Source organism: Moschus berezovskii, chromosome 16 (genome assembly GCF_049115385.1).
Source record: "Moschus berezovskii isolate FMDL1 chromosome 16, NW_MosBer_1.0, whole genome shotgun sequence".
In the NCBI taxonomy this organism is placed as follows: Eukaryota; Metazoa; Chordata; class Mammalia; order Artiodactyla; family Moschidae; genus Moschus; species Moschus berezovskii.
Window position 1 is genome coordinate 69,835,159 of NC_142475.1, and position 26,750 is coordinate 69,861,908.

The window sequence follows — 26,750 nt, forward strand, 5'->3', positions numbered from 1 at the left end:
CTGCAGGTTCCATCCCTCGTCAGGAAACTAAGATCCTGCACGCTGCACAGTGTGCCCCCCTCAAAGAAAAACCCATGAATATAAAAAGACCCCAGTACCCGTTCATTAGTCCATAATTCTATAGGTCAGAAGTCCAGCACACAGTAGGACTGGGTTCTCTGTTCAGGATGAACTCAAGACCGAAAGCAGGGTGTCACCAGACTGAGTTCTTACCTAAAGATTCTGAGAAGAAAAAAATCAACTTCTAAGTTCATGCTTGTTGTTGGCAGATTTCAGTTGTTTGCAGTTTGGGAACTAAGATTTATGTCTCTTGGCTGGTTGTCAGCAGGGACTTTCTATGGACAACTTGATTCCACTGTGTTGTGGCTCCTGTATCTTTAGGCCAGCCATGGTGAGTAGAATCCCTCTCACGCCCCAAATCTCTGAATTCCTCTTCTGCTTGCAGCCAGAGAAAACTCCCAGCTTTGAAAGGTTTCAGGCCATTAGGTTGTGTACATCTTGATAATCTTCCTTTCTTAAAGTGACCTGTGTCACATTGTGTAATCTGACCATGGGAGAAAAACTAAGATTATGGCATCCAGTCCCATCACTTCATGGCAAATAGAAGGGGAAAAAGTGGAAATAGTGACAGATTTTATCTTCTTGGACTGCAAAGTCACTGTGGACGGTGACTGCAGGCATGAAATTCAAAGACGCTTGCTCCTTTGAAAACTATGACAAATCTACTCACCATATTAAAAAGCAGAGACATTACTCTGCAGACAAAGTAATATAGTCAAAGCTATGGTGTTTTTTTTTCCTTTGTCTAGTCAAAGCTATGGTTTTTCCAGTAGTCATGTATGGATGTAAGAGTTGGACAATAAAGAAGGCTGAGCTCCAAAGAATTGATGCTTTTAAACTGTGGTTCTGGAGAAGAATCTTGAGAGTCCCTTAGCAAGGAGATCAAACTGGTCAATTCTAAAGGAAATGAACCCTGAATATTCACTGGAAGGACTTATGCTGAAGCTGAAGCTTCAATTCTTTGACCACTTGATATGAAGAGCTGATTCACTGGAAAGACTCTGATGCTGGGAAAGATTGAGGGCAAAAGGAGAAGGAGGCAACTGAGGATGAGAGGGTTGGATGGCATCACCAACTCAACGGACATGAATTTGAGCAAACTCCGGGAGATAGTGAAGGACAGGGAAGCCTGACGTGCTGCATGCAGTCCATGGAGTCACAAAGAGTCAGACATGACTTAACAACTGAAAAACAACAACAAAATATGGAGGACAAAAGCCATCAGATTCACAGTACAGAGGATCTGGCAGGGTGTGTATGGGGATGAGTGAAAGAGGCAGGGCTTCTTGGGGGTCCATCTTAGAGTCCTGCCTGCACTGCCCTCCTCCCCTCCCTAGAATCTCATAACAAATCAAATCTGTGAGCTTTAAAAGCCTTCTGCAGAGTCCTATGGACAACCCAGATTCCTTCTGTCCCCGTCTGCCTCTGTCACATGTCATTATCCTCCTATTGTCAATCCTCCCTCAAGGCAGCATCTCATGGCACAATTCCCAAATGTTCCCAAATGTTCCCAAATGCTCGCTGAGCTCCATCACACCAGTCCTCAGAAGCTCCAGCTGCTCAAAGCTTGATCCTTGGGGATCCTTGGCTTGTAAACAATCCATGTTGTCAGATATGGGGTGGGGAGTGGTAGGTGGGGGGGACACCCTGCTGATTTTCTCTGAGGACAGCCTATGAATATTAAGCTATGTTGCAGTTATTAAGGACAAAGCAAAAACAACCGCAAAATTGAAGAAAGCCTAATTCCCGAGCCTACAGAGCCTATAGTCACTTGACTGAATTACTTAAAATCTTTAGAGCTGACAGTCCTCAAATTTCTATCAAGAGACCAGAAATTAAGTTTTTGCAGTCTGCCATCTGGGCCTTGAATACAAGAGAAAATTGTATATAATCCTCAGTTCCAGTTTTGTTTGGAGACAAGAAATTTTTTAAAAAAGGTATTTGGCAGCAAAACCTGAGAAATGACATGATATCCTCTTTTACCTGCTCATTTGTCATGGCACCTGAGTGTCTTGGTGATAAGTACTGTACAAAATTATGGCTCAAAATGCTTTATTTAGTCTTTGACCTGGAACTTTTTTTTTTTAAATATAATTTTATTTATTTATTTTTGGCCATGCTGGGTCTTTGTTGCTCTGAAGCTTTTCTCTAGCTGTGGAGAGCAGGGGCTACTCTAGTAGTGGTACGAGGGCTTCTCACTGCAGTGGCTTCCTTTGTTGTGGAGTACAGGCTCTAGGGCACGAAGGCTTCAGTAGTTGCAGCTCGTGGGCTTAGTTCCTCTGAGGCATGTGGGATCCTCATGGATAAGGGATCAAACCCATGTCTCCTGCACTGGCAGATGGATTCTCTACCACTGAGCCATCAGGAAAGCCCTGACCTGGAACTTCTTGATTTATAAAATTACATATTGTTTTCTTTTTGATTTAGATTTTTAATAGGTATAAGTCCATTTTTTTCCCTGGATCTGTCAGTTAGTCCTTTTTAAATTGCTGCTGCAAATAACTAAAACCTGTCTCAAACCACATTAAACTTTAAAAAGGCTGATTTTTTAATGTCACTGAAAAATGCAAAGTTAAGTCAGGCTTTGGGGCTTCATTTAGAGCTCAATCATGTTACTAAAGCCATATTTTCCCTTCTCTCTATTCTGCTTTCTAAAATGTCAACTTTTATCCCAAGTCTGATTCCCTCTGGTAGTTGAAAAGTGACTTCCAATAACTCACAGCATAGGGTGCAGTTGTTTATGTTCAGTAGGAGAAAAAAATATGTCTCAATCAATATTCTGATTTTCATGTTTTCTGGATTTTTTTTTTTTTTGTCTACATGATGTGGCATGTGGAACTTCTACACAGGAACCTGTGTAGAATCTGTGCCCCCTGCAGTGGAAGTGCAGAGTCTTAACCATTGGACCACTAGGGAAGTCCCTGTTTACTGGATCTTGTTAAGGCCAATGCCTACCCCTGAACAGTGTCATAGCCAGGGAGAGTTGAATCATTGTAGGATAAGATACAGGCTTCCCTGGTGGCTCAGCAGTAAATATGAGCCAATGGAGACTCGGATTCAATCCCTAGCCAGGGAAGGTCCCTTGGAGAAAGAAATGGCAACCCACTCCAGTATTCTTGCCTGGGAAATCCCATGGACAGAGGAGCCTGGTGGGCTACAGTCCACAGGGTCCTAAAAGAATCAGACATGACTTAGAGACTAAACAGCAATAACAAGAACAAAGGATAAGATACCTGAGGAGGAGTAAGATACTGGAAAACAAATCCAAGTATTATATGCCCGATACCAGATACTTAAAGTCAAAATCTTCTGTATTTTAAGGAAATCTGTAAAAACCGTTTTCCCACATAATAGTCCCCCCTTATCTGTGTTTTCACTTTCTGTGATTTCAGTTATCCTAAGTCAACCAACGTGTGTTAAATGTACTAAGTGGGAAATCCCAGGAACAGACAACTCCTAAGTTAGAAATTTCTCACCCTCCTGAGTAGCGTGATGAAATCTTGCCTCCTCCGCGAGGTCCCCACCACTCCCATCCTCAGCCAATGATGCTCTCCTGATGTGGTGACTCAGGACCACGCCAAGCAGACAATCCTTCTTCTGATGTATCATCCCAAGGTCAACAGCAGTGAAACTGTGGGTTAAATCCATCAAGGTCATTTCAAGACTCACGTGTCCTGCATGTGGCAGGTAGCCTAAACAATAAAATGTTTGCCCGAGTTTTTTTTTCCCCCAGGAACCTGGAGTTTAAGCTGAGAGGAGAGTCAGCAGTCAGGAGCTGAGCTAGTTAAGACTCACAGGGGATCGTGGACCCTTCAACTGGGGACATGCAGAGTGTCGCCTTGGTGCTCTTTTGATGTCAGAGGGCCTAAAGCTCTGCCCTCTGAACGTGCCCGTGCAGAAAGTCTGCGCAGAACCTCCAATTCTTGTCCCTTTTTCCAATCCCTCTTCCCCACGCTCCTGGTCACCTGCTGCTTTATTCTTTATCCCATAAATTCCCCAAACCCTTTGCCTGTGGGGAGGTGGGCTTGAGATGTGTTCTTCCCTCCCTCGCTGGTCTTGCACATAAACCATCTCCTTGCTGCATATCTCTGCGTCCACGTTTAACTTGCTGAGTGGCCGAGTGAAAGGAAATAGCAGCAACCTCCCGCTAGATCACAACGCCTACGTCATCCACCTCCCATCATCTCATCATGCAGGTGTCGCATCATCACACGTCATCACATGAATGGTGAGCACAAGACAAGATCCGAGAAGGAGCGAGAGAGACCACATTCATACAACATTTATTGCAATGTAGTGTTATAATTGCTGTATTTTATCATTGCACTTGTATTTATCTGTTGTTCGTCTCTTAGCGTGCCTAATTTGTAAGTTAAACTTGATCATAGGTATGTATGTATAGTAAAAAACATAGCACATGTAGGGTTTGGTAGCATCTGTGGTTTCAGGCATCCACTGGGGGTCTTGGAGCATATTCCCCACAGGTGAGGTGGGATTCCTGTATTTCTAAGGATTTTGAAATGTCATCACTTCAGTTATATTTGGATGAACCACTTATTGGCATTTATGTACTTTTTATGATTTTCATATAGCTTAAACTTAAACTTTTAAGGAGTTTTATGGGCTTTGTTGTTGTTTAGTTGCTCAGTCCTTTGCAACCCCTTGGACTGCAGCCTGCCAGGGTCCTCTGTCCATGGGATTCTCCAGGCAAGAATACTGGAGTGGGTTCTCTTCTCTAGGGGATCCTCCTTCCTGACCTAGGGATTACAGTCACATCTCCTGCATTAGAGACTCCTAACCACTGAGACACCAGGGAAGCCCCTTATATGCTACCTGCCCATTTGACTGATTTTTTTTTTCCCCCAAAGAATTTAGAGATACCAAAATAGAGCAGGAGGCGCTTCCTCGCAGAGCCCCCGGGCTAACAGACGCGTGGCATCCTGATGGTCGGGGCGGCCAATCAGAAGCTGCGCTTGCTGAGCCGGACGCCCATCATACCAGCCCCTTTGGCCTGCCTCACCCGCTATTTAAAGAACCGCGCCGAGCCTCCTCGGCACGGTTCTCTGATCCCGGTCAGCGGACCTCAACCGTCATGGCCAACCACATCGCGCTCTACACCGTCGCCAAGATGCCCATCTTGGGGCTGGGCACCTGGAAGTCCCCTCCAGGCAAAGTGACGGAGGCTGTGAAGGTGGCGATTGACCTTGGGTACCGTCACATTGACTGTGCCCACGTATACCAGAACGAGAACGAGGTGGGTTTGGCCCTCCAGGCAAAGCTGCAGGAGAAGGTGGTGAAGCGTGAGGACCTCTTCATCGTCAGCAAGCTGTGGTGCACGTATCACGACAAGGACCTGGTGAAAGGTGCCTGCCAGAAGACGCTCGGCGACCTGAAGCTGGACTACCTGGACCTCTACCTCATCCACTGGCCCACGGGCTTCAAGCCTGGGAAAGACTTCTTCCCATTGGATGAGGATGGCAACGTGATTCCCAGTGAGAAAGATTTCGTGGATACCTGGACGGCCATGGAAGAGCTGGTGGACGAAGGGCTGGTGAAAGCTATTGGAGTCTCCAACTTCAACCATCTCCAAGTGGAGAAGATCTTAAACAAACCTGGCTTAAAATACAAGCCGGCAGTTAACCAGATCGAGTGCCACCCATACCTCACTCAGGAGAAGTTAATCCAGTACTGCAACTCCAAAGGCATAGTGGTGACTGCCTATAGTCCCCTCGGCTCTCCCGACAGGCCCTGGGCCAAGCCCGAGGACCCTTCCATACTGGAGGACCCCAGGATCAAAACGATTGCAGACAAGCACAATAAAACCACAGCCCAGGTACTGATCCGATTCCCCATGCAGAGGAACCTGATCGTGATCCCCAAGTCGGTTACGCCTGAACGCATTGCTGAGAACTTTCAGGTCTTTGACTTTGAACTGGACAAGGAGGATATGAACACCTTGCTCAGCTACAACAGGGACTGGAGAGCCTGTGCCTTGGTGAGCTGTGCCTCGCACAGGGATTACCCCTTTCACGAGGAGTTTTGAAGGAGTTTTGAAGCTGCGGGTGCCTGCTCTTGCCCAGGTGACCTGCCGTCTCTGCCTCACTTTTCTTGTGTGTAGCCTAATTTGGCCCGTGTCCCTCAGTGGTGGGTCAGCGACTTCTAGACAAACCAGTGAGGGCTCGGCCAGCTTGGTGTCGGGTCCAAAGAGCAGAATCAGTAGATTAGTAGAAGTCTCTTCAGTTTTCCTTTGCCCTTCTAGTCTGGGGAACTGGGGAACATGCAACCCAAATACTCTTTTCTAAATTGAATTTACAAAATCAGAATAGTGCCTCTAACAGTGGGGTTTTGATTGCTTGGAACTGTAATCCCTTCAGCTAGACTTTTCTTTGCCTCAAATAAAAAGTGCTCTTATGAGTTTAAAAAAAAAAGAGATACCAAAATATTACTGAAATAATTTCATTTTCCCTTAATTAGTAACGTGTAGATACTACCCGAGGAATATTCCAGAAGCTTTCTCATAAGAGGCTGAAACGCCTTTGGTCACTGGAAGCAAAGACATAGTGGATAGAGTGGAGGGGCTTGAAGTTGTTGGCAAGCCACAAAGAAGCCTGACAGTGGAGCCATTTTTGTCTAAATAAAGGATTTTTGGATTTTTTTCAGACTAATGCAAATAACAGTATCCTCAAAACATCTCGTTAATTCTAATCGCAGACTATAACTTTTAATAAGCAGGAGAAACAGTACATAATGTGTTTTGTGTAAGCTAGTTCCCGAAATGGCCATATTATGCCTTTTTAAATCCAGAAATAGAAGAAGAGATCCATTCCTGCTCTCAGGATTCTCATAACTTGGAGACTCAAATACTCTCCTGGCCTAGAGCATATATCTTAATAAAAAGAAGTCAGGATCTGAAATAGAGTTGAAGCAATGTATGTGTAAGGACCTTTCATGACAGCAGGTTTCTCTTGTTCTTCTGATTAGGGTACATTCTGAAGCCTTTAAACTATTCGGTGACACCTGACAATAAGCAAGACCTTTCATCCCTCTAAAACATATTTATCAATTCAAATATTAAAAAAATGTCAAACTAGTCTCACCTGCTCTTTACAAAGCTGCAGTAATCAGGGAATTTTTTCCCCAATTACCCCCAGTTTGGTGTGGCTATGGTTTCCCTCTAAATGACATCATCTCCTTCCTTCCTCTTTTGTGGCTCTGCTGTCCCCATCATGCTGTATCTTTCAGTGCAGCTTGGCGGCTTCTGAAGATGAAGAATGGCTGAGTGGGGCCGTGGCTAGGGCCCTACCCCTAGGGTTGACAACACCACAATGTCAAGGGTATGTGTTCTTGTGGGAAGATGATGTCTCAGCATGTTGCCTTCAATTGCTAGGACTTCCTCTTCCATACTTCTTGGAGGTCTTATAAAAGACTCGGTCTCATGTATTTCTTCCGGTGGGATATTTTATCTGGGTTATTATCACAACTATTTTGCTACGTGCGATGAAATTAGCAGTGACTCCATTTGTTGAAATCATATGTAGACGGCAGTGCTCTCTGCCTTATTACCAAATGAGTACAGCGTGCCCTTCAATAATTCTTTAAACTCTCAAATGCCTTGGAAATAATATGCTGGAATATTACTGAACTGTGACTGAAGCACCATTTGTGCTAAATATGACAGCACACAAATGATATTCCTCTATAAAAGTTCAAACTACATTAATCTTTTAGGGAGGTTCATTGACTAAGAAGATGACTTAGATATAAAATAAAGACACTGAGGGCTCACTGAGGAGAGCTTTCCTGGTCAGGATTTCTAGGAACAAACGTAAGGTAATGTCCACCATTAACCCCTTATGATTAAGGATGTGAACAAGAGTGTAATTCCAAAGGGGAAAGGTCAAAATGATAAAGCAGTTATTTCAATATGAGGAAAAACAGGGTTCTGTGTGTGAGAAATAGAAATTAAAGGATAGGTCTTAAAACAGTTGAGACAAACAGTATGGTTGTTGAAGGGAATCTGGAAAAAATGTGGAGAATTCCCAAGTTCCAGAGGTCGAACCCGTGCCCCTTACAGTGGAAGCTCAGAGTCCTAACCACTGGACAGTGAAGGAATTCCCTCCAAGTTGATGTTTATAGTCCTCCTTATCTGTCTAAGGATACATTTGGAGGCATGGCAGCATCTTGCTATGAAGTCTCTTCAATGCCATTTTGTAAATCTTTTCTTGTGTGTATGTGTTAGTTGCTCAGTGTGTCTGACTCTTTGCGATCCCATGGACATAGAAGTTCATGGAATTCTCCAGGCAAGAATACTGGAGTCTGGGGTGCCATTTCCTTCTTCAAAATCTTCTCTTAGAGCTGTACAAAAAGAAATGATTGCATAACTGTCTTATCCTGGGTTTCTCAATGTGACTAATTAGTCAGTAGGGGACTTATACAGATCAAGAGGTGAGAATGGGCAGGACACTTAATTAGCATTAGCAAAGGCAGTTTCAATGTAAATATGCCTTTGTATTAAGGGTTTAGTACTAGCTTTTATAAAATGTACGGAGTATATGAAAAATATTGCAGTTTTAAAAAACTATAAAAGCAATGTATATGCAATATACTCATTGTGTAGATTGCTTTTCACTCAACAATGTAATGCATTTCTCCATGTCAATAAATAAGTAGGGGGACTTCCCTGGTGGTCCAGTGGCAAGAACTCCATGCTTCCTCTGCAAGGGGCATGGGTTCGTTCAATCCCTAATCAGGGAACTACGATCCTGCATGCTATGTGGTGTGGCAAAAAAATGAAAAAACCAAACAAAAACAACAAAATGGAAAAAAGTAAGTAGGGTGAGGCTTCGTCCCTCAAATGAAAGCACTTATTGTTAGTGTATTATAAAAATAATTACAGCGAACCCTTGAATAAAAACATTTTACCCATTTGAGTGCAGAGTTCCAAAGAATAGCAAGGAGAGATAAGAAAGCATTCCTCAGGGATCAGTGCAAAGAAAAGAGGAAAGCAATAGAATAGGAAAGACTAGAGATCTCTTCAAGAAAATTAGAGATACCAAGGAAACATTTCATGTAAAGATGGGCACATCTTTATTGTCCTTTATTGGACAGAAATTGTGTGGACCTAGCAGAAGAAGGCAATGGCACCCCACTCTAGTACTCTTGCCTGGAAAGTCCCATGGGCAGAAGAGCCTGGTAGGCTGCAGTCCATGGGGTTACTAAGAGTCAGACATGACTGAGAGACTTCACTTTTCACTTTCATGCGTTGGAGAAGGAAATGGCAACCCAATCCAGTGTTCTTGCCTGGAGAATCCCAGGGACGGGGGAACCTGGTGGGCTGCCATCTATGGGGTTGCACAGAGTCAGACATGACTGAAGCGACTTAGCAGCAGCAGCAGAAGAAGAAGATATTAAGAAGAGGTGGCAAAAATATACAGAACGATACAAAAAAGATCTTCATGACCCAGATAATCATGATGGAATGATCACTCACCTAGAGCCACACATCCTGGAATGTGAAGTCAAGTGGGCCTCAGGAAGCCTCACTACGAAGAAAGCTAGTGGAGGTGGTGGAATTCCAGTTGAGCTACTTCAGCTCCTAAAAGATGATGCTGTGAAAGTGCTGCACTCAGTATGCCAGGTAACTTGAAAAACTCAACAGAGGGCCACAGGACTGGAAAGGGTCAGTTTTCATTCCAATCCCAAAGAAGGGCAATGCCAAAGACTGCTCAAACTACTGCACAATTGCACCCATCTCCCATGCTAGTAAGTTCAGTTCAGTCGCTCAGTTGTGTCCGACTCTTTGCAACTTCATGAACTGCAGCACGCCAGGCCTCCCTGTCCAACACCAACTCCCAGACTCATGTCCATTGAGTCAGTGATGCCATCCAACCATCTCATCCTCTGCCGTCCCCTTCTCCTCCGGCCCTTAATCTTTCTCAGCATCAGGGTCTTTTCAAATGAGTCAGCTCTTCCCATCAGGTGGCCAAAGTATTAGAGTTTCACCTTCAACATCAGTCCTTCCAATGAACACCCAGGACTGATCTCCTTTAGAATGGACTGGTTGGATCTCCTTGCAGTCCAAGGGACTCTCAATAGTCTTCTCCAACACCACAGTTCAAAGCACTCTTCTTCGGCACTCTGCTTTCTTTATAGTCCAACTCTCACATCCATACATGACCACTGGAAAAACCATAGCCTTGACTAGATGGACCTTTGTCGGCAAAGTAATGTCTCTGCTTTTTAATATGCTGTCTAGGTTGATCATAACTTTCATTCCAAGGAGTAAGCGTCTTTTAATTTCATGGCTGCAATCACCATCTGCAGTGATTTTGGAGTCCCCAGAATAAAGTCAGCCACTGTTTCCACTGTTTCCCCATCTATTTGCCATGAGGTGATGGGACCAGAAACCATGATCTTAGTTTACACGCTAGTAAAGTAATGCTCAAAATTCTCCAAGCCAAGCTTCAACAGTGCGTGAAACATGAACTTCTAGATGTTCAAGCTGGATTTAGAAAAGGCAGAGGAACCAGAGATCAAATTGCCAACATCTATCGGATCATTGAAAAAGCAAGAGAGTTCCAGAAAAATACCTACTTCTGCTTTATTGACTATGCCAAAGCCTTTCACTGTGTGGATCACAACAAACTGGAATATTCTTCAAGAGATGGGAATACCAGACCACCTGGCCTGCCTCTCTAGAAATTTGTATGCAGGTCAGGAAACAACAGTTAGAACTGGACATGGAACAACAGACTGGTTCCAAATAGGAAAAGGAGTACGTCAAGGCTGTATATTGTCACCCTGCTTATTTAACTTATATGCAGAGTACGTCATGAGAAATGCTGGTCTGGAGGAAGCAAAGCTGGAATCAAGATTGCCGGGGAGAAATATCAATAACTTCAGATATGCAGATGACACCACCCTTATGGCAGAAAGCAAAGAACTACAGAGCCTCTTGATGAAAGTGAAAGAGGAGAATGATAAAGTTGTCTTAAAACTCAACATTCAGAAAACAAAGATCATGGCATCTGGTCCCATCACTTCATGGGAGATAGATGGGGAAACAGTGGAAAGAGTGACAGACTTTATTTTTTTGGCTCCAAATACACTGTAGATGGTAACTGCAGCCATGAAATTAAAAGACTCTTGCTCCTTGGAAGAAAAGCTATGACAAACCTAGATAGCATATTAAAAAGCAGAGACATTACTTTGCCAGCAAAGGTTCGTCTAGTCAAGGCTATGGTTTTTCCAGTAGTCATGTATGGATGTGAGAGTTGGACTATAAAGAAAGCTGAGCGCCAAAGAATTGATGCTTTTGAACAGTGGTGTTGGAGAGGACTCTTGAGAGTCCCTTGGACTGCAAGGAGATCCAGTCAGTCCATCTAAAGGAGATCAGACCTGAATATTCATTGGAAGGACTGATGTTGAAGCTGAAACTCTAATACTTTGGCCACCTGATGGGAAAAGCTGACTCATTTGAAAAGACCCTGATGCTGTAAAAGATTGAAGGCCGGAGGAGAAGGGGATGGCAGAGGATGAGATGGTTGGATGGCATCACCGACTCAATGGAATGAGTTTGAGTAAACTCCTGGAGTTGGTGTTGGACAGCGAGGCCTGGTGTGCTGCAGTTCATGGGTTTGCAAAGAGTCGGACACGACTGAGTGACTGAACTGAACTGAACTGAACTCTGTAGGTCCACTTACACACAGGTTTTTTTCAGTAGTAAATACTATAATACCATGTGATTGAGGTTGGTTGAATCTATTGATACTGAGAAACCACATACACAGTTTGTAAGTTATACATGGTGGGTACCCTTGACCCCTATTGTTCAAGGGTCAGCTGTGCAATGTTTTCATAAAAATGCACTTTTCAAAAAAAATGGCAATATAGGAGAAGATCCTCTGGAATCCTATCAACTAGAGACAGCCTCAGTGGCCATGCTGAAAACCATTCTTTGAGATAGCCTTATCAGAATGATAAGCGCGTCTCCCCTCAAGCCCTTAGGAATTCCTGAAATTCACAGGAAAGCAGTAGGAAAACCAGTGGATTGGAAGATTAGACCTTCTTCCACAATCCCTGTGGGGAATGAGGATAATGTAAAATAAGACATCAGAAGAGGTAAAACCCTGTTCCTGAGGTGAAATCAACATAGCATATTGATAGAATGGGAGGAGATGGAGAAGGGACAGTTCTGGTGGCTCCTTCACTGCCCACTGGAGTGTGGCCTTGGGAAGAGTCCGAACTCACTTCTACTTCTCTACTCCTCGTCCACTCGGGTGAACCAACCAGGGCCTCCTTACCAGCTGGCTTGGGTCTTGGGTGCTGGCCACTGCCTCTGCCTGGCCTGCTTTCCCCACCCCATAGGTATCTGCTTCACCAACTCCTCCCCTTCCGCCAAGTCTCTGCTCCAGTTTTACCCTCTCTTCTCCACTGGACTCCCTGCCACATTGTCTAACAATGTTTCATACCTTCCCATGTTATTGTATCTATACTCCTCACCTCACTCTACCTTCTTTTTGTTTTTTTGTAGCACTTGTTACCTGGTGCCTGTATGTGCGTTCAGTCACTCGGTTGTGTCTTACCCTCATGACCCCATGGACTATATAGCCTGCCAGGCTCCTCTGTCCATGAAATTCTCCAGGCAAGAATACTGCAGTGGGTTGCCATTTCCTCCTTCAGGGGATCTTCCCAACCCAGAGATTGAACTTGCGTCTCCTGCTTTGGCAGGCAGATTTTTTACTGATGAGCCATTGGGGGGGCCCCTTATCACCTTTTAGTGTGTATAATTAACTTCTTGTGCTTCTTGTTTGTATATTTTCCCCAGTAGAATGTAAACTCCTTAAGCACGGGGAGTTTTGTATGTTTCGTTCACAAGTACCTAAAATAGTGGGCTTCTCTGGTTGCTCAGTGGTAAAGAATCTGCCTTCCAATGCAGGAGATGTGGATTTGATCCCTGGGTCAGGAAGATCCCCTGGAGAAGGGAATGGCAACCCACTCCAGTATTCTAGCCTGGGAAATCCCATGGACAGAGGAACCTGGCAGGCTACAGTTCATGGGGAAACAGAGTCGGACACAACTGAGCAACTGAGCACACACACGCACACCTAGAATAGTGCCTACTGCATATGTAGCTGCTCAGTTAATACATGTTAAATGAATGAATTAAAGCCTTGGAGGGTGTGGAGACTTTGTATTGAAGGGTGAGATAATGAGAGTAGGTATAGGTCAGAAGAGAGGAGGGGAAAGATCTGAGAGCTCTAACAGGGGTAGGCTCTGTAAGACCTAGAGGAGAAAATGAACCAGAGATGTCTCTATGACGTATGAAAGTGATTCTCTGACTTTTCACTGCTAAATTATCCTGTCAATTTTTTTTGTCTTTTCCTGATAACGTATAATCATACCTTACTCATAAAGAGAAGTTCATAGGACTGCGTCAAAAGAGTCTATCATTTTTAGGTTAAATATATATTGAATACTTGGAGCCAGAGTCAATTGACCTATTGATTTGAGAACTAAGACAGAAAGGCCATTTGTCTGCCAAGTTCTGATTTTCCAAGTCAGAAAGAATCCCTGCACTATTGATTAGCTGCTTCTGGGGACCGTCAGTATATTTCACCACTGGATGTTTCTAAATAAGGATTAAAGTGGAGACAGTGACTTTTAGATACCAATTAATGCAATGATAACAGAGATCAATATTGTCAATGAAGATCTTCTATTACATGAGCTTATGAGACAGGATGTTGCCTTTGCTGTTCAGCCTCATACATTAAGGGAAGTCATTGAATTTCCCCCCAAAACATTTCTGTTTGCCTTTGAGTCTTGCCTGTGGCACTAACATGGTAAAGAACATCTCTGCCTAAACTCTTCACTGTCAACGATATGTAATGTGACAGTGCTAATAAGCTACTTGATGATGGGTAAATATTTTGTAATTTTTTTCTGACTTGCATATCAAAGAATCTACTCAGCTTCAATCTGCAAGCTTCATTCTCTCTGCACCCACTGAAACCATTCATATTTGCACTTGGATGTTCAAAAAGCCAATAAGTCAAGCCTAAAATGTTCCTATCTATCGTAGTGAAGAGTCCCATATACCCAATACTGTGGTGTAGCTCTGACACTTGACACGCCTTTTTAGTTATCCAGTCAATAATATCTTAAGACTTTCCTTAAGAGCCTTGTTTTCTCTTTAAGCTTTCTGTTCACTCCGTGCCTGCTCTACATTTTCCGTGTCACACTAAAGGCATCGTATACTTCTGATTACTTACTTAAACCAGAAACATAACGTTTACCTTCACCTTCCATATCCTGTCCAACCAGGAACCATATTTCCAGATACCTTAACTCTTAACCTCTTCACGTCTCCACTGTGACCACTTTCATCTTCTAACTGCCTTTGTAGCTATGAAACAGAACTCAGTAGATACTTGCTATGTCAATGAATTGGCCTCATTTCCCAAGGAGCAGATCACTTGGAGTGATAAAACTGTTGTTTCTTTGGAAAGTATCCTTCAAAACACAGCCCACTGCCAGTGCTGTTGCTGCTGCTGCTAAGTCACTTCAGTCGTGTCCGACTCTGTGTGACCCCATAGACGGAAGCCCACCAGGCTCCCCCGTCCCTGGGATTCTCCAGGCAAGAACACTGGAGTGGGTTGCCATTTCCTTCTCCAATGTGTGAAAGTGAAAAGTGAAAGTGAAGTCGCTCAGTCGTGTCCGACCCTCAGCGACCCACGGACTGCAGCCCACCAGGCTCCTCCATCCATGGGATTTTCTAGGCAATAGTACTGGAGTGGCTTTCCATTGCCTTCTCTCGCCAGTGCTGTTACTGTTCCCAAATGTTGATAAGATCTGGAACGTCGTAGGACACATCCTTTAGCGATGTCAAGGCTCTACATGATGGGGTTGGTCACTAGTGCTCACCATGTGGATTTGCTAGTAGAGACATTTTGGCTTGAAGAGAAATTGATATTTGGACCTCGGATATATTTTGCATTCATAGTTTTTGAACTTCCTGACCATGCAGACATTTTGAGGAACATTCTTGTTAATACTGGTGGTGGTTGTTCAGTTGCTAAGTCGTGTCCAACTCCTTGCGACCCCATGAATTGCAGCATGCCAGGCTTTTCCTATTCCACTGTCTCCCGAAGTTTGCTCGGTTTCATGTCCATTGAGTGGGTGATGCCATCTAACCTGGTAGTAGTTCTCCAGCTACATGGACATATGCGCACCCCCTCCCACCAATATCTCTCAGTCTTGATCTCTCCCTCCTTTAAAGACACTATTATGGGGTTAAAAGAAGCAGCATATACATGAGGATTCTGAATCATTTTCTTTTGTAATCAAATGATTTCCTGCTTTGATAAGTTTGTGATTTGGCTTTGACCATATAAACAGCAATATACAATTCCTGGTTTGTATATTGTAATTCTGGGTTACCTCTGGCCGTACTTCAAACTGATCTCTTCCTGTTGTAAGACTGGGTTACATTTTTCTAAACAGCATTCTCTCATCCATGGTGTTTCACAGAAATGTATCTTAAAATGCGAGCATCTCAGCACATTTAGGTGAATTTGTCCATTGGCAGGGCAAAATAATCACTTTCTTTAATCTTTAAAACCAGCTGTTCACAGACATTAATTGCCATGTCATTTACAGTCCTTGAAACAGTATCATTCGACAAAGACACACATTTTAATTTGTCTGCTGCGTCTGGTTCTATTACCTTTGATATCGGGCCATTGTGTGTGGGGGGAGAGTGTCTCAGCAACTGTGGGTGGCTGCCCTTGTTGTGTGAAATGCAATGATTCCAAATAGGATATTTTGAGAATAATTACATTCATATGATATTAGTTTGGAATATAAGTCTTTTTTAGTTGAAGCTATCACATTTTCAGTGAGGGCACAAACTAACTCAGTGTTGACTTGATTGTTTTAAGCGTGGATGCATTTATTTGGAAGCCAGGTGGTATGTGGAGGGGTTTGTACCTTCACTGACCATAATGCACTGACATTTATATAGGAAAATAACTACTTGCATACTTAATACCTAGGTCATATTTTTTCAATTTATTTAAATATTTTTCAGTTTTTTTTCACTTCATTAAGATTTTAAGAATCATCCAAATAAAGCAAAGAGATGATTTATCATCAGCTATCATCTTTAAACACTTTCACATAAAAATGCATAATGTATGTAAACCTGTATCTCCTTGAAATACATGAGGATTCTGCAGAATGTCACGACTAATTAACTTATTTTTTTCATGTATTTATTTATTACACATTGATAAAATAGCTACTCTTTTTCAGGCACTGTTCTAGACTTCAGGGATATAAATAAAAACATCACATTTCTGTATATTATAACTTCAGAAACAAGAAGGAGAGAAACATTTGTAAAGATATAATTACCATACAGCAGTATTATTATATGAGGGACTCCTCTGGTGGTTCCATGGTTAAGATTTCACCTTCCAATGTGGGGAGTGTGTGTTGATCAATCACTGGTCAAGGAATTAAGATCCCATATGCCTCGTGGCCAAAAAATCAAAAACATAAACCAAAAGCAATATTATAACAAATTTAATAAAATCTTAAAAAATGGCCCACATTAAAAAAAATCATAAAAAAGTATTATGTGAACTTAGACTGTCTAATGATTCATTCTACCCAATGAATTCAAGGATTGACATAATGACAACCTCAGCAGTCAGAATCTGCTTTTTACTCATCAGGTAAAGAATCTGTCTGCAATGCAGGAGACCTGGGTTCGATAACTGGGTCAGTAAGATTCCTTGGAGAAGGAAATGACATCCGACTCCAGTATTCTTGCCTGGAGAATCCCATGGACAGAGGAGCCTGGCAGGCTATAGTCTGTGGAATCGCAAGAGTTGGACATGACTTAATGACTAAAGCATCACCACAGCAGTCAGAATCCAAAGTGTTGGTAACCTCTTCCTTCCTGCCTGACTCTGAAGACAGAAAAAATTTAACACTGAAAGTTGGTGACCTACATTGAGAGGTAGAGATTTAATCACCCTCTTGGCTTACCATAGCCAGAGACCTGGGTAGGACACAGGTAACTTCACTGTCTCACTTACACTGCAGCCTTGATTCCCATTTCCAGAGCCTTGGTTGTCAAATCCCATCCTCTTCATTCAAAGCTCATCACCATTTTCATCTCCTGTCACTTTCCTGGCCGATTCCTTTTCATTTTGGACTTATAGCTTCTCTTTTTCTTTAAAGTTTTTACTGGTGTATAGTGGCTTTATAGTGTTCTGGTAGTTTCTGCTGTACAGCAAAGTGAATCCGCTTTATGTATACAGGTATCCCCTCTGTTTTTAGATTTCTTTCCCATTTAGGTCACCACAGACCACTGAGTAGAATTCCCTGTGTTAACAGTAGTAGGTAAGTTATCTATTTTATACATAGTATCAATCGTGTATATGTGTCAGCCCCAGTCTCCCAATCCTTCCCACTCCCCTTTCTCCCTTTGGTATCCATATATTTGTTCTCTACATCTGTGTCTCTGTTTCTGCTTAGCTTATGAGTTCATCTGTACCATTTTCTAGATTCTACATATAAGCAATATTATGTTACCTTTTGGGCTTAGATAGCTTCTTCAGTGATACTTCCGCTGGCCCCCTAATCAAAGTGTTCTCCTCTCAAAATGTTCATCAAACTCTTAATTTTCCTCCATAGCCTTTATCACAGCTTCAGTTCAGTTCAGTTCAGTTCAGTTCAGTCGCTCAGTCGTGTCTGACTCTCCACGACCCCATGAATCACAGCACGCCAGGCCTCCCTGTCCATCACCAACTCCCGGAGTTCACTCAAACTCATATCCACAGAGTCGGTGATGCCATCCAGCCATCTCATTCTCTGTCGTCCCCTTCTCCTCCCGCCCAACCTTTCCCAGCATCAGAGACTTTTCCAGTGAGTCAACTCGTCGCATGAGGTGGCCAAAGTATTGCAGTTTCACTTTAGCATCAGTCCTTCCAATGAACACCCAGGATTGATCTCCTTTAGAATGGACTGGTTGGATCTCCTTGCAGTACAAGGGACTCTCAAGAGTCTTCTCCAACACCACAGTTCAAAAGCATCAATTCTTTGGCGATCAGCCTTCTTCACAGTCCTTAGGATCATAAATTTATTTGTGAGTCTGTTGACCTACGTGACATGGATTGTATCGGTTACTGTGTCCTAGGACTCTAGGAGAAGGTCGAGGAAGCAGTGGGGCAGAGCACAGAAAAGCAGTTAATATAATAGACACCTGCATTTTATTTACCTTTGTTCTCTTATGCTCATGTTAACAAAAGCAGGCAGATACATGGAATAGCACTTTTCAGTGAGACTCTGGCAGATGGATGTAGGGCTTGGTAAAGAAACCTTTGTAGGAGATACTTGACTGTCCAGAGAGATGGAGTGGAAACTAAACGAATTACCTGTGGTTTTTATTGTGCAGTACAAGTATAGATTTTCAGATATAGTCTAAGGATGGAGACTAATATATTATAAAATTCTGCAGAATAGTTGGTCAGTAATAGATAGAAATCAAATTCCATGAGGCTAGTATTGAGTAACTTTAAAGTGAGAGTTAAGATTTGCAATCTAAATTTTGTTATCATGGGAAATATAATGATTATGATTGAACATATCAGTACTGATGTGCAAATCCTGTGTGAGCTTTTCTAAGCTCTTACATGAAAAGTATATAAATTGGATTTTTATTATTTAGCCATGGATAAACCAAAAGCTAAACAGAGATTACATTTCATTCTCTAGATTTGACTAGTAGATTACTGGACTTTGTTGTTCAGTGTGGATAAAATAAGTTTATAGGGGCATTGGTGATACAGACAATTTTAGTGGGAGCTAAAGAACCTGAGAAGATGATCTCCTTGAGTGAAGTGTCTGCCCTTCAGTCTCCTCTGTGTCTCTCATTTGTTCTACGCTCCACTCACAACAATTACTCACCCTTCCATAAACAGACTTGTGCTCTGAAAGGGACGAAAGAAGCACAAGAATATGTTTTACTGATTAGCTTTCTCTTTCCTCTGTTTCTCTTTTCTCTATGACTCTCAACCACTCCAGTCTCTCTGATGATCATTCTCGAATCAGTTTCCTCAACCTCTCCCTCTCTTTCATGTTTCAGTTCCCAATTCTCACTTCCAGTTACCTCACACACCTCACACACAACATATTTAACATCAATTTAGTTTTTTTTCTCTGCTTCATCACCTTCCAAGTTCCTCCCATCTTAACATGTTAACGTGAAATTCCTTTAGCAAATTAAGGCTTTGCCATCCAGCAACTGGCTTCCCAGGTGGCTCAGTGGTAAAGAATCTGCCTGCCAATATAGGACATGCGGGAGATGCAGGTTCGATCCCTGGGTCAGGAAGTTTCCTTGGAGAATGGCAACCCAATTCAGTATTCTTGCCTGGAAAATCCCACGGACAGAAGAGTCTGGTGGGCTACAGTCCATGGGGTCACATAGAGTCAGACATGACTGAGCATGCACCCACCAACTCACTGTACATTCCCATCTGGAAAACTTTCTCTTATTTCCCATTTCGAATGGGTCTCAAGTCCAGTAAGTTTTTACATGGTCTTCTACCCAGGTTGGCTAACTGAGTTTAAATATCACCAGCGAACACTTAACAGAGATCATGTCATTTCTACATAAATCAATGAAAACTCCTGTGGTTGCCAACGTGTGGGAAATAACCGTGATCTGTCTTCAGTATTGTATAAGTTTTAAAGTGTGAGGGGTTCTCTGAGGAGGCAGGTGGAATGCTCCCATACCTGGGCCACCCAGGCAGTCACCTGGCTGAGGTATATTCTCTGGGAAGTAAATGTCCTGAGAGAGAGGTGGTAGACCTTACTGCCCAAGAGAGAAATATGTCAGGTTAGACAGAAGGGATAATCGACCTGAATGTGCCAGTTATAATTTAGCAGAAGCACACCTCCAAAGTCATTTACCTCCAAAATCAATGGAATGTCAACTGAGGCAAACATTTTTGTGTTCCTGAGCGTGGCCACTGCGAATAGAGTCACTGATGAGAGGGCGCGGAGGGGAGAGTCCTGGGCACAGGCCCTGCAGAAAAACTGCCGGGTGAGGACAGGTCTGGCCTCCAGGTTGATCTTAACAGAAAAAGAAGGTCTCTGGCCTGGTTAAATTAATATAATCTTATGTAGGTTGAAAAGAAATAAGTGTTAGTGACAGAACTGATGCTCTGGATGCTGTCAGAATCCTGTCCAGAGATGACAGGGAGGTCTTGTGACTGAGCCAGCAAGTGACTGTAACTGACGGGTGGGACAGTGTTTGGATACGAAAGACAGCTTTAAAGAAGGGCTAACCAGAGTCTATGAGAACAGACTTAGCATAAAGGGCTTGCAGTCTTCCTCTGTGATGACATTAATACTAAATGTCTTGTCAGTTTCCAAATAGTGGTTTAACCCTTAATGATGGGCAGAATTCTGTTTCTCAATTCCAGGCTCTCAGTACATCAACTTTACAGAAACCCCAATTGTTCAGGAATAGCTACAAAATTCGTTGGCGCCAGGAACCATCCTGCAGAACCTATATCCTGGGCTAAGGTGCTAATAGCTTAGTTAAGGTCTCCGTTGAGAATGTGTGTGTGTGCTCAGTCATGTCTGACTCCTTGTGACCCCATGAACTGTAGCCCACCAGGCTCCTCCGTCCATGGGATTTCCCAGGCAAGAATACTGGAGTGGGTTGCCATGCCCTCCTCCAGGGGATCTTCCCGACCCAGGGATCGAACCTGCGTCTCCTGCATTGGCAGGCAGATTCTTTACCACTGAACCACCTGGGAAGCCCAGTAGTGTTTCTGCTGGTATTTAAAGTCTTTAAGAACATGGTGGTCTTCTGTGTATATGATGGGGATTCAGTCCATTATCCAAGGGGCCCTTGTAAGATATTTCTTAGGTGATACTGTCTTTATTCTTGGCCTCTGCGGAGATGGCTGAGGGATTTATGAGGTACCCACTTAGTCTTTACAGGCTGAGGGATTTATGAGGTACCTACTTACTCTTTTCAAGAACGTTTTCTGTGATATGTGACTAAATATTCTGACCTTACTATTGATCTGAGGTATCAGCAAAAGTTTATACAGCCACACACTCAGTTTTTTTCTCTCTTGACAGTGAATACTTTAAATTTCAGTGTCTTTGGCAACTGGAAAGGCTGAGGATTTTTCAAACCATCAAGTCCTGTTTTTTTCATTTTCTTTTTCATTTGACAGTTTTCCCCTCATTCTTGAGGTCTGTTAACAATCATTTAGGAGTTTTCTAAGGCAACGTATGTTTCATCTACCAGGCTTCCATACTTATTTCTGAGCCATCACTTGCAGAGTTGTTAATATCCGTATTTCTGCGAACAGTCTGTTCAAGGCAATCTATGCTTTTCCAATCATGCTTCTTAAAAGTTTTCCAGCCTCTGCCTCTACTGCTCAATTCAAAAGTTACTTCTAGGGGACTTACTTGGTGATCCAGCAGTTAAGACATTGTGTTCCTAATATAGGGGGTCCAGGTTCAATCCCTGGTCAGGGAACTAGATCCCTCATGCCACACTGAAGACCCAGTGCAGCCAAATAAATAAGTAAAAGTAAATATTAGAAAAGTTACTTCCACATTTTTAGGTATTTGTTATATCAGCACCCTACTCTCATCATCATAATCTCTATTAGTTTTCTGTTTCTGCCATAACAAAATGGGCACAATAAAGGACAGAAATGGTATGAACCTAACAAAAGCAGAAGATATTAAGAAGAGGTGGCAAGAATACACAGAAGTGAAGTCACTCAGTCGTGTCCGACTCTTTGCGACCCCATGGACTATAGCCCACCAGGCTCCTCTGTCCATGGGATTTCGCAAGCAAGAGTACTGGAGTGGATTGCCATTCACAGAAGAACTATACAAAAAATATCTTCATGATCCAGATAATCACAATAGTGTGATCACTCACCTAGAGCAAGACATCCTGGAATGTGAAGTCAAGTGGGCCTTAGGAAGCATCACTATGAACAAAACTCATGGAGGTGGTAGAATTCCAGTTGAGCTACTTCAGCTCCTAAAAGATGATGCTGTGAAAGTGCTGTACTCAATATGCCAGCAAAATTGGAAAACTCAACAGTGGCCACAGGACTGGAAAAGGTCAGTTTTCATTCAAATCCCAAAGAAAGGCAGTGCAAAGAATGCTCTAATTATCACACAATTGCACTCATCTCACACACTAGCAAAGTAATGCTCAAAATTCTCCAAGCCAGGCTTCAACAGTATGTGAACCGTGAACTTCCAGATGTTCAAGCTGGATTTAGAAAAGGCAAGAGGAACCAGAGATCAAATTATCAACATCTGTTGGATCATTGAAAAAGCGAGAGAGTTCCAGAAAAACATCTGCTTTATTGACTATGCCCAAGCCTTTGACTGTGTGGATCACAACAAACTGTGGAAAATTCTTCAAGAGATGGGAATACCAAACCACCTGACCTGCTTCCTGAGAAATCTGTATGCAGGTCAAGAAGCAACAGTTAGAACTGGACATTGAACAACAGACTGGTTCCAAATAGGAAAAAGAGTACGTCAAGGTGCTGGACTGGATGAAGCACAAGCTGGAATCAAGATTGCTGGGAGAATATGCAGATGACACCACACTAATGCAGAAAGTGAAGAAGAACTGAAGAGCCGCTTGATGAAAGTGAAAGAGGAGAGTGAAAAAGCTGGCTTAAAACTCAACATTCAGAATACGAAGGTCATGGCATCTGTTCCCATCACTTCATGGCACATAGTTGGGGAAATAGTGGAAACAGTGACAGACTTTAGTTTTTTGGGCTCCAAAATCACTGCAGATGGTGACTGCAGCCATGAAATTAAAAGACGCTTGCTCCTTGGAAGAAAAGTTCTGACCAACCTGGATAGCATATTAAAAAGCAGAGACATCACTTTGCCAACAAAGGTCCATCTAGTCAAGGCTATGGTTTTTCCAGTAGTCATGTATGGATGTGAGAGTTGGACTATAAAGAAAGCTGAGCGCCGAAGAATTGATGCTTTTGAAGTGTGGTGTTGGAGAAGACTCTTGAGAGTCCCTTGGACTGCAAGGAGATCCAAACAGTCCATCCTAATGGAAATCCGTCCTGAATATTCATTAGAAGGACTGATGCTGAAGCTGAAACTCCAATACACTGGCCACCTGATTTGAAGAGCTGACTCATTTGAAACGACCCTAATGCTGGGAAAGATTGAAGGCCTGAGGAGAAGGGGCTGACAGAGGATGATATGGTTGGATAGCGTCACTGACTCAATGGATGTGAGTTTGAGTAAGCTCCGGGAGTTGGTGATGGACAGGGAGGTCTGGCGTGCTGCAGTCCATGGAGTCGCAAAGAGTCAGACATGACTGAGCGACTGAACTGAACTGAACTGAATTTGTCATGTAAAGCAATACAAATTTATTATCAAGCAAATACAGGTCTCAGGAGGCTAAATCAAAGTGTCAGCAGGATTGACACTATTTATGGAAAAATATGTTTCCTTGCCTTTTCCAGTTTCTAGAGGCTGCCTGTACTTCTTGGCTTTTGATCTCTTTCCTCCATTTTTAAACGATAGGGGGTTAAATTCTTGTCATATTGCATCACTCTGTCTTCCTCTCTTATATATATTGAGGACTCTTGTGATTAACGGGGTCTACCAGAATAATCCAGGATAATCTCCCTGTTTTGAGGTTAGTTTATTAAAACCTTAGTTCTGTGTGCAACCTTAGTTCTCCTTTTCCATGTATCTTAACATAGTCTCAGGTTCTGGGGGTTAGGACATGGGCATTCTTGGGGTGCCACAATTTTGACTCCCACATGAACATAATTTGTTGTAGATCTACTCAGATTTTCAATTTCTTTCTGAATCACTTTTGGTAGTTTGTGTCTAAGAATTTGTTCATTTTGTCTAGATCCTCTAATTTGTTGGCATATATTTGTCTAGGGTGTTCCCTTGTAATCATTTTTATTTTTGTAAGGTAAGTGATGATGTTTACTTTTATTCCTGGTTTTAGCCACTTGAGTCTTCTTTTATTCTTTGTTAGTTTATCTAAAGTTTTGTCAATTATTAAAATCTTTTCAAAGAGCTATCTTTTAGTTTTGTTGATTTTTCTCTGTTGTCTTTCTATTTTGTATTTCTAAAACTAGGAAAAGAAGACTAGTTTCTTGATTAGATTACTTATTTGAGATAATTTTTATTTTTGAATATTGATGTTTACAGCTATAAATTCTCCCCTAAGCAGTGCTTTAGCTGCATCCTTAACTTTTGGTATAGTGTGCTTTTATTTTCGTTATTTAAAATATTTTCTAATTTCCTTTGTGATTTCTTCTTTGACTTATTGGATTTTTAGGAGTGTGTGGTTTAATTTCTATATATTGTGAATTTTCTTAATTTCCTTCTCTTATTGATTTCTGATTTTATTTCTTTGTGATAAGAGAACATACTTTGTACTCTCACTTTTAATCTATCTAAAAATTTTGAGACATGTCTTACGCCCAACACATGGACTGTCTTTGAGAATATTTCATATATGCTTAAAAAGAAGGCGAATGTCCTACAGATGTGTGTTAATTCTAATTGGTTTATAGTATGGTTCAAGTCTTATGTTTCCTTGTTGATCTTCTATTTGTTCTATCCACTGTCAAAAATAGTGTATATTAGATTCTCTATTGTTTAATTGTCTCTTTTTTTCTTTAGTTCCGTCAGTTTTTGCTTCATGTATTTTGGGGCTCTCTCTCTCTTTTTTTTTTTTTTTTGCTTTTTGCTTGTTTTTTTAAAAGGATTTTTATACTATATTAAAAAAACCACAAAATAGAAAAGGATCAGTCAACATATATCTCAGAAGTCTTACAGCGTCTCTGCACCCATAGCCATGAAGGCCCCCTGACGCCTTGTTCTCTGCTCAGCCTGCAGCTTGCTGAAGGATCGCTGGAGATGACTCAGGCTCTAGTTTTTAAAATCAAACTTGCTCTGCCAAATCCAGGACCCTGAATTTATCCAAATTGTAGAAACATGCTTTGACCACCCGTCCACCAAAATACCTCCCATTCAGATCAACAACAGCTTTAATTGCTGACTCAACCCTCTCGAATTCTAAAAATATTCATACTGCTTCATCATCAGGGGCACCAGGAATTTCAAATATCACACATTTTCCAACTTTGCCGTATTTTTCACACTCTTCCTTGGTTTCTACTTCCAAGTCTTCATCCACCTCTCCTGCACCAACCATGTTCCTGAGTAGGACCACTTTGGTAGGACACTTAAGTATTTCAGTTAATGGATTTGAATCCGACTTCTTGGCTGCGTCCCATGTTGGCGAGGAAGGAGTTGCCAGGGCCGGTTGGGGATCGGGGTCAGTCTTGTTCCTCGTACACTGGGGGAGGGATAGCAGCTTTGGAAGACTGTGAGCGAGGCCGTGAATCCTCTTCATAAGGGAAGTCTCGGGGTAACTCTTTGTCCTTCTCCACAAGAGACGTGGGAGGTGCAATGGCAGCTCCGCCCATACTTCTTTTCCTCCTCTCTCGCTCATAATCTTCATCTTCATTAGAATCTGGATCGGGTCGCCTGGAAAACCCACTAGCTTCATGTCTGTCTTTACGCCTCTTTTCTCTCCTATTTCCTTCTGTCTTTCCAGCTCCCGCTGCCTCTGCCGCTCCTCTCTTTGGCGCTTCACTACTTTCTCATAATCGTTAGGAAACATGGGATCATATTCATCAGCTAAGGGGATCAAAACTTCTCCCGCAGAAAACCCGCTGGGAACAGGGTCCTTGAGGCCTGCAGCCACATGCAGTGGAGTGTCCACGATCTGCCGCTCATCTGAAGAGCCGCCTCACTTTAGGTCGATTACTGGAGCAAGGACCGTACTTTGTTTTGTCCTCTGACTCTTGGCCTGAGTGAGGGCTGCCTTCTTCACCTGGAGCTGAGACTGCAGGAGTTTGAAGTTTTTGGACCAGCCTTCTGTTTTTGAGTCACTGGTCTCCACTCCCAGGTCATCGTACAGGGACATCTTCTCAGTTCAGTGCGTGAGTGTCTGTCTGCAGGTCCCCTGCAGAGGTGTGGGTTGGCAGTGGCCCACCAGGGACAGGGCATTGGCAGCAGCAGTACTGGGAGATGCATCTCGGCTCGGTGTAAGTCCTCTGGGAGGTGCCAAAGCCCTACTGTAGAGCCTGGGAGCTTCCCTGGTGGCTCAGAGGGTAAAGCGTCTGCCTGCAATGCGGGAGACCAGGGTTCGATCCCTGGGTCGGGAAGATTCCCCTGGCCCGCCCGGCCGACGCGCCGCCTTGGGGCTCTCTTGTTAGGTATATGCTGCTGCGCTAAGTTGCTTCAGTTGTATCCAACTCTTTGTGATCCTATGGACTGTAGCCTGCCAGGCTCTTCTGTCCGTGGGATTCTGCAGGCAAGAATACTGGAGTGGGTTGCCATGCCCTCCTTCAGGGAATCTTCCCGACTTAGGGATTGAACTTGCATCTCTTATGTCTCCTGCACTGGCAGACAGAATCTTTACCACTAGGTGCCTCCTGGCAAGCCCCCTTGTTACATGTGTATAATTGTTTTGTTTTCCTGATGGAGTGAAATTTTTATCATTATAAAATGTTCTTCTTTCTCTCTTGAAGCAATTTTGTCCTAAAGTCTATTTC

At 42.9% G+C, this 26,750-nt stretch overlaps 1 protein-coding gene and 1 pseudogene across 1 annotated transcript; one reads left to right on the plus strand and one right to left on the minus strand.

Annotated features, from left to right (window-relative positions):
- Positions 1-5,103: 5,103 nt before the first annotated feature.
- On the plus strand, positions 5,104-6,488 carry LOC129559930 (aldo-keto reductase family 1 member B1). Its single transcript, XM_055431875.2, has one exon. It carries the CDS (start codon positions 5,153-5,155, stop codon positions 6,101-6,103), a length of 951 nt encoding a protein of 316 aa, XP_055287850.2. The 5' UTR covers positions 5,104-5,152; the 3' UTR covers positions 6,104-6,488.
- An 18,505-nt stretch (positions 6,489-24,993) lies between these two features.
- LOC129560097 (splicing factor 45 pseudogene) lies at positions 24,994-26,140 on the minus strand (annotated as a pseudogene).
- Positions 26,141-26,750: the final 610 nt, after the last annotated feature.

What these genes read in the sequence shown, in the direction of transcription:
- LOC129559930 (XM_055431875.2), top strand. Translation starts at nt 5,153, where the DNA reads ATGGCCAACCACATCGCGCTCTACACCGTCGCCAAGATGCCCATCTTG.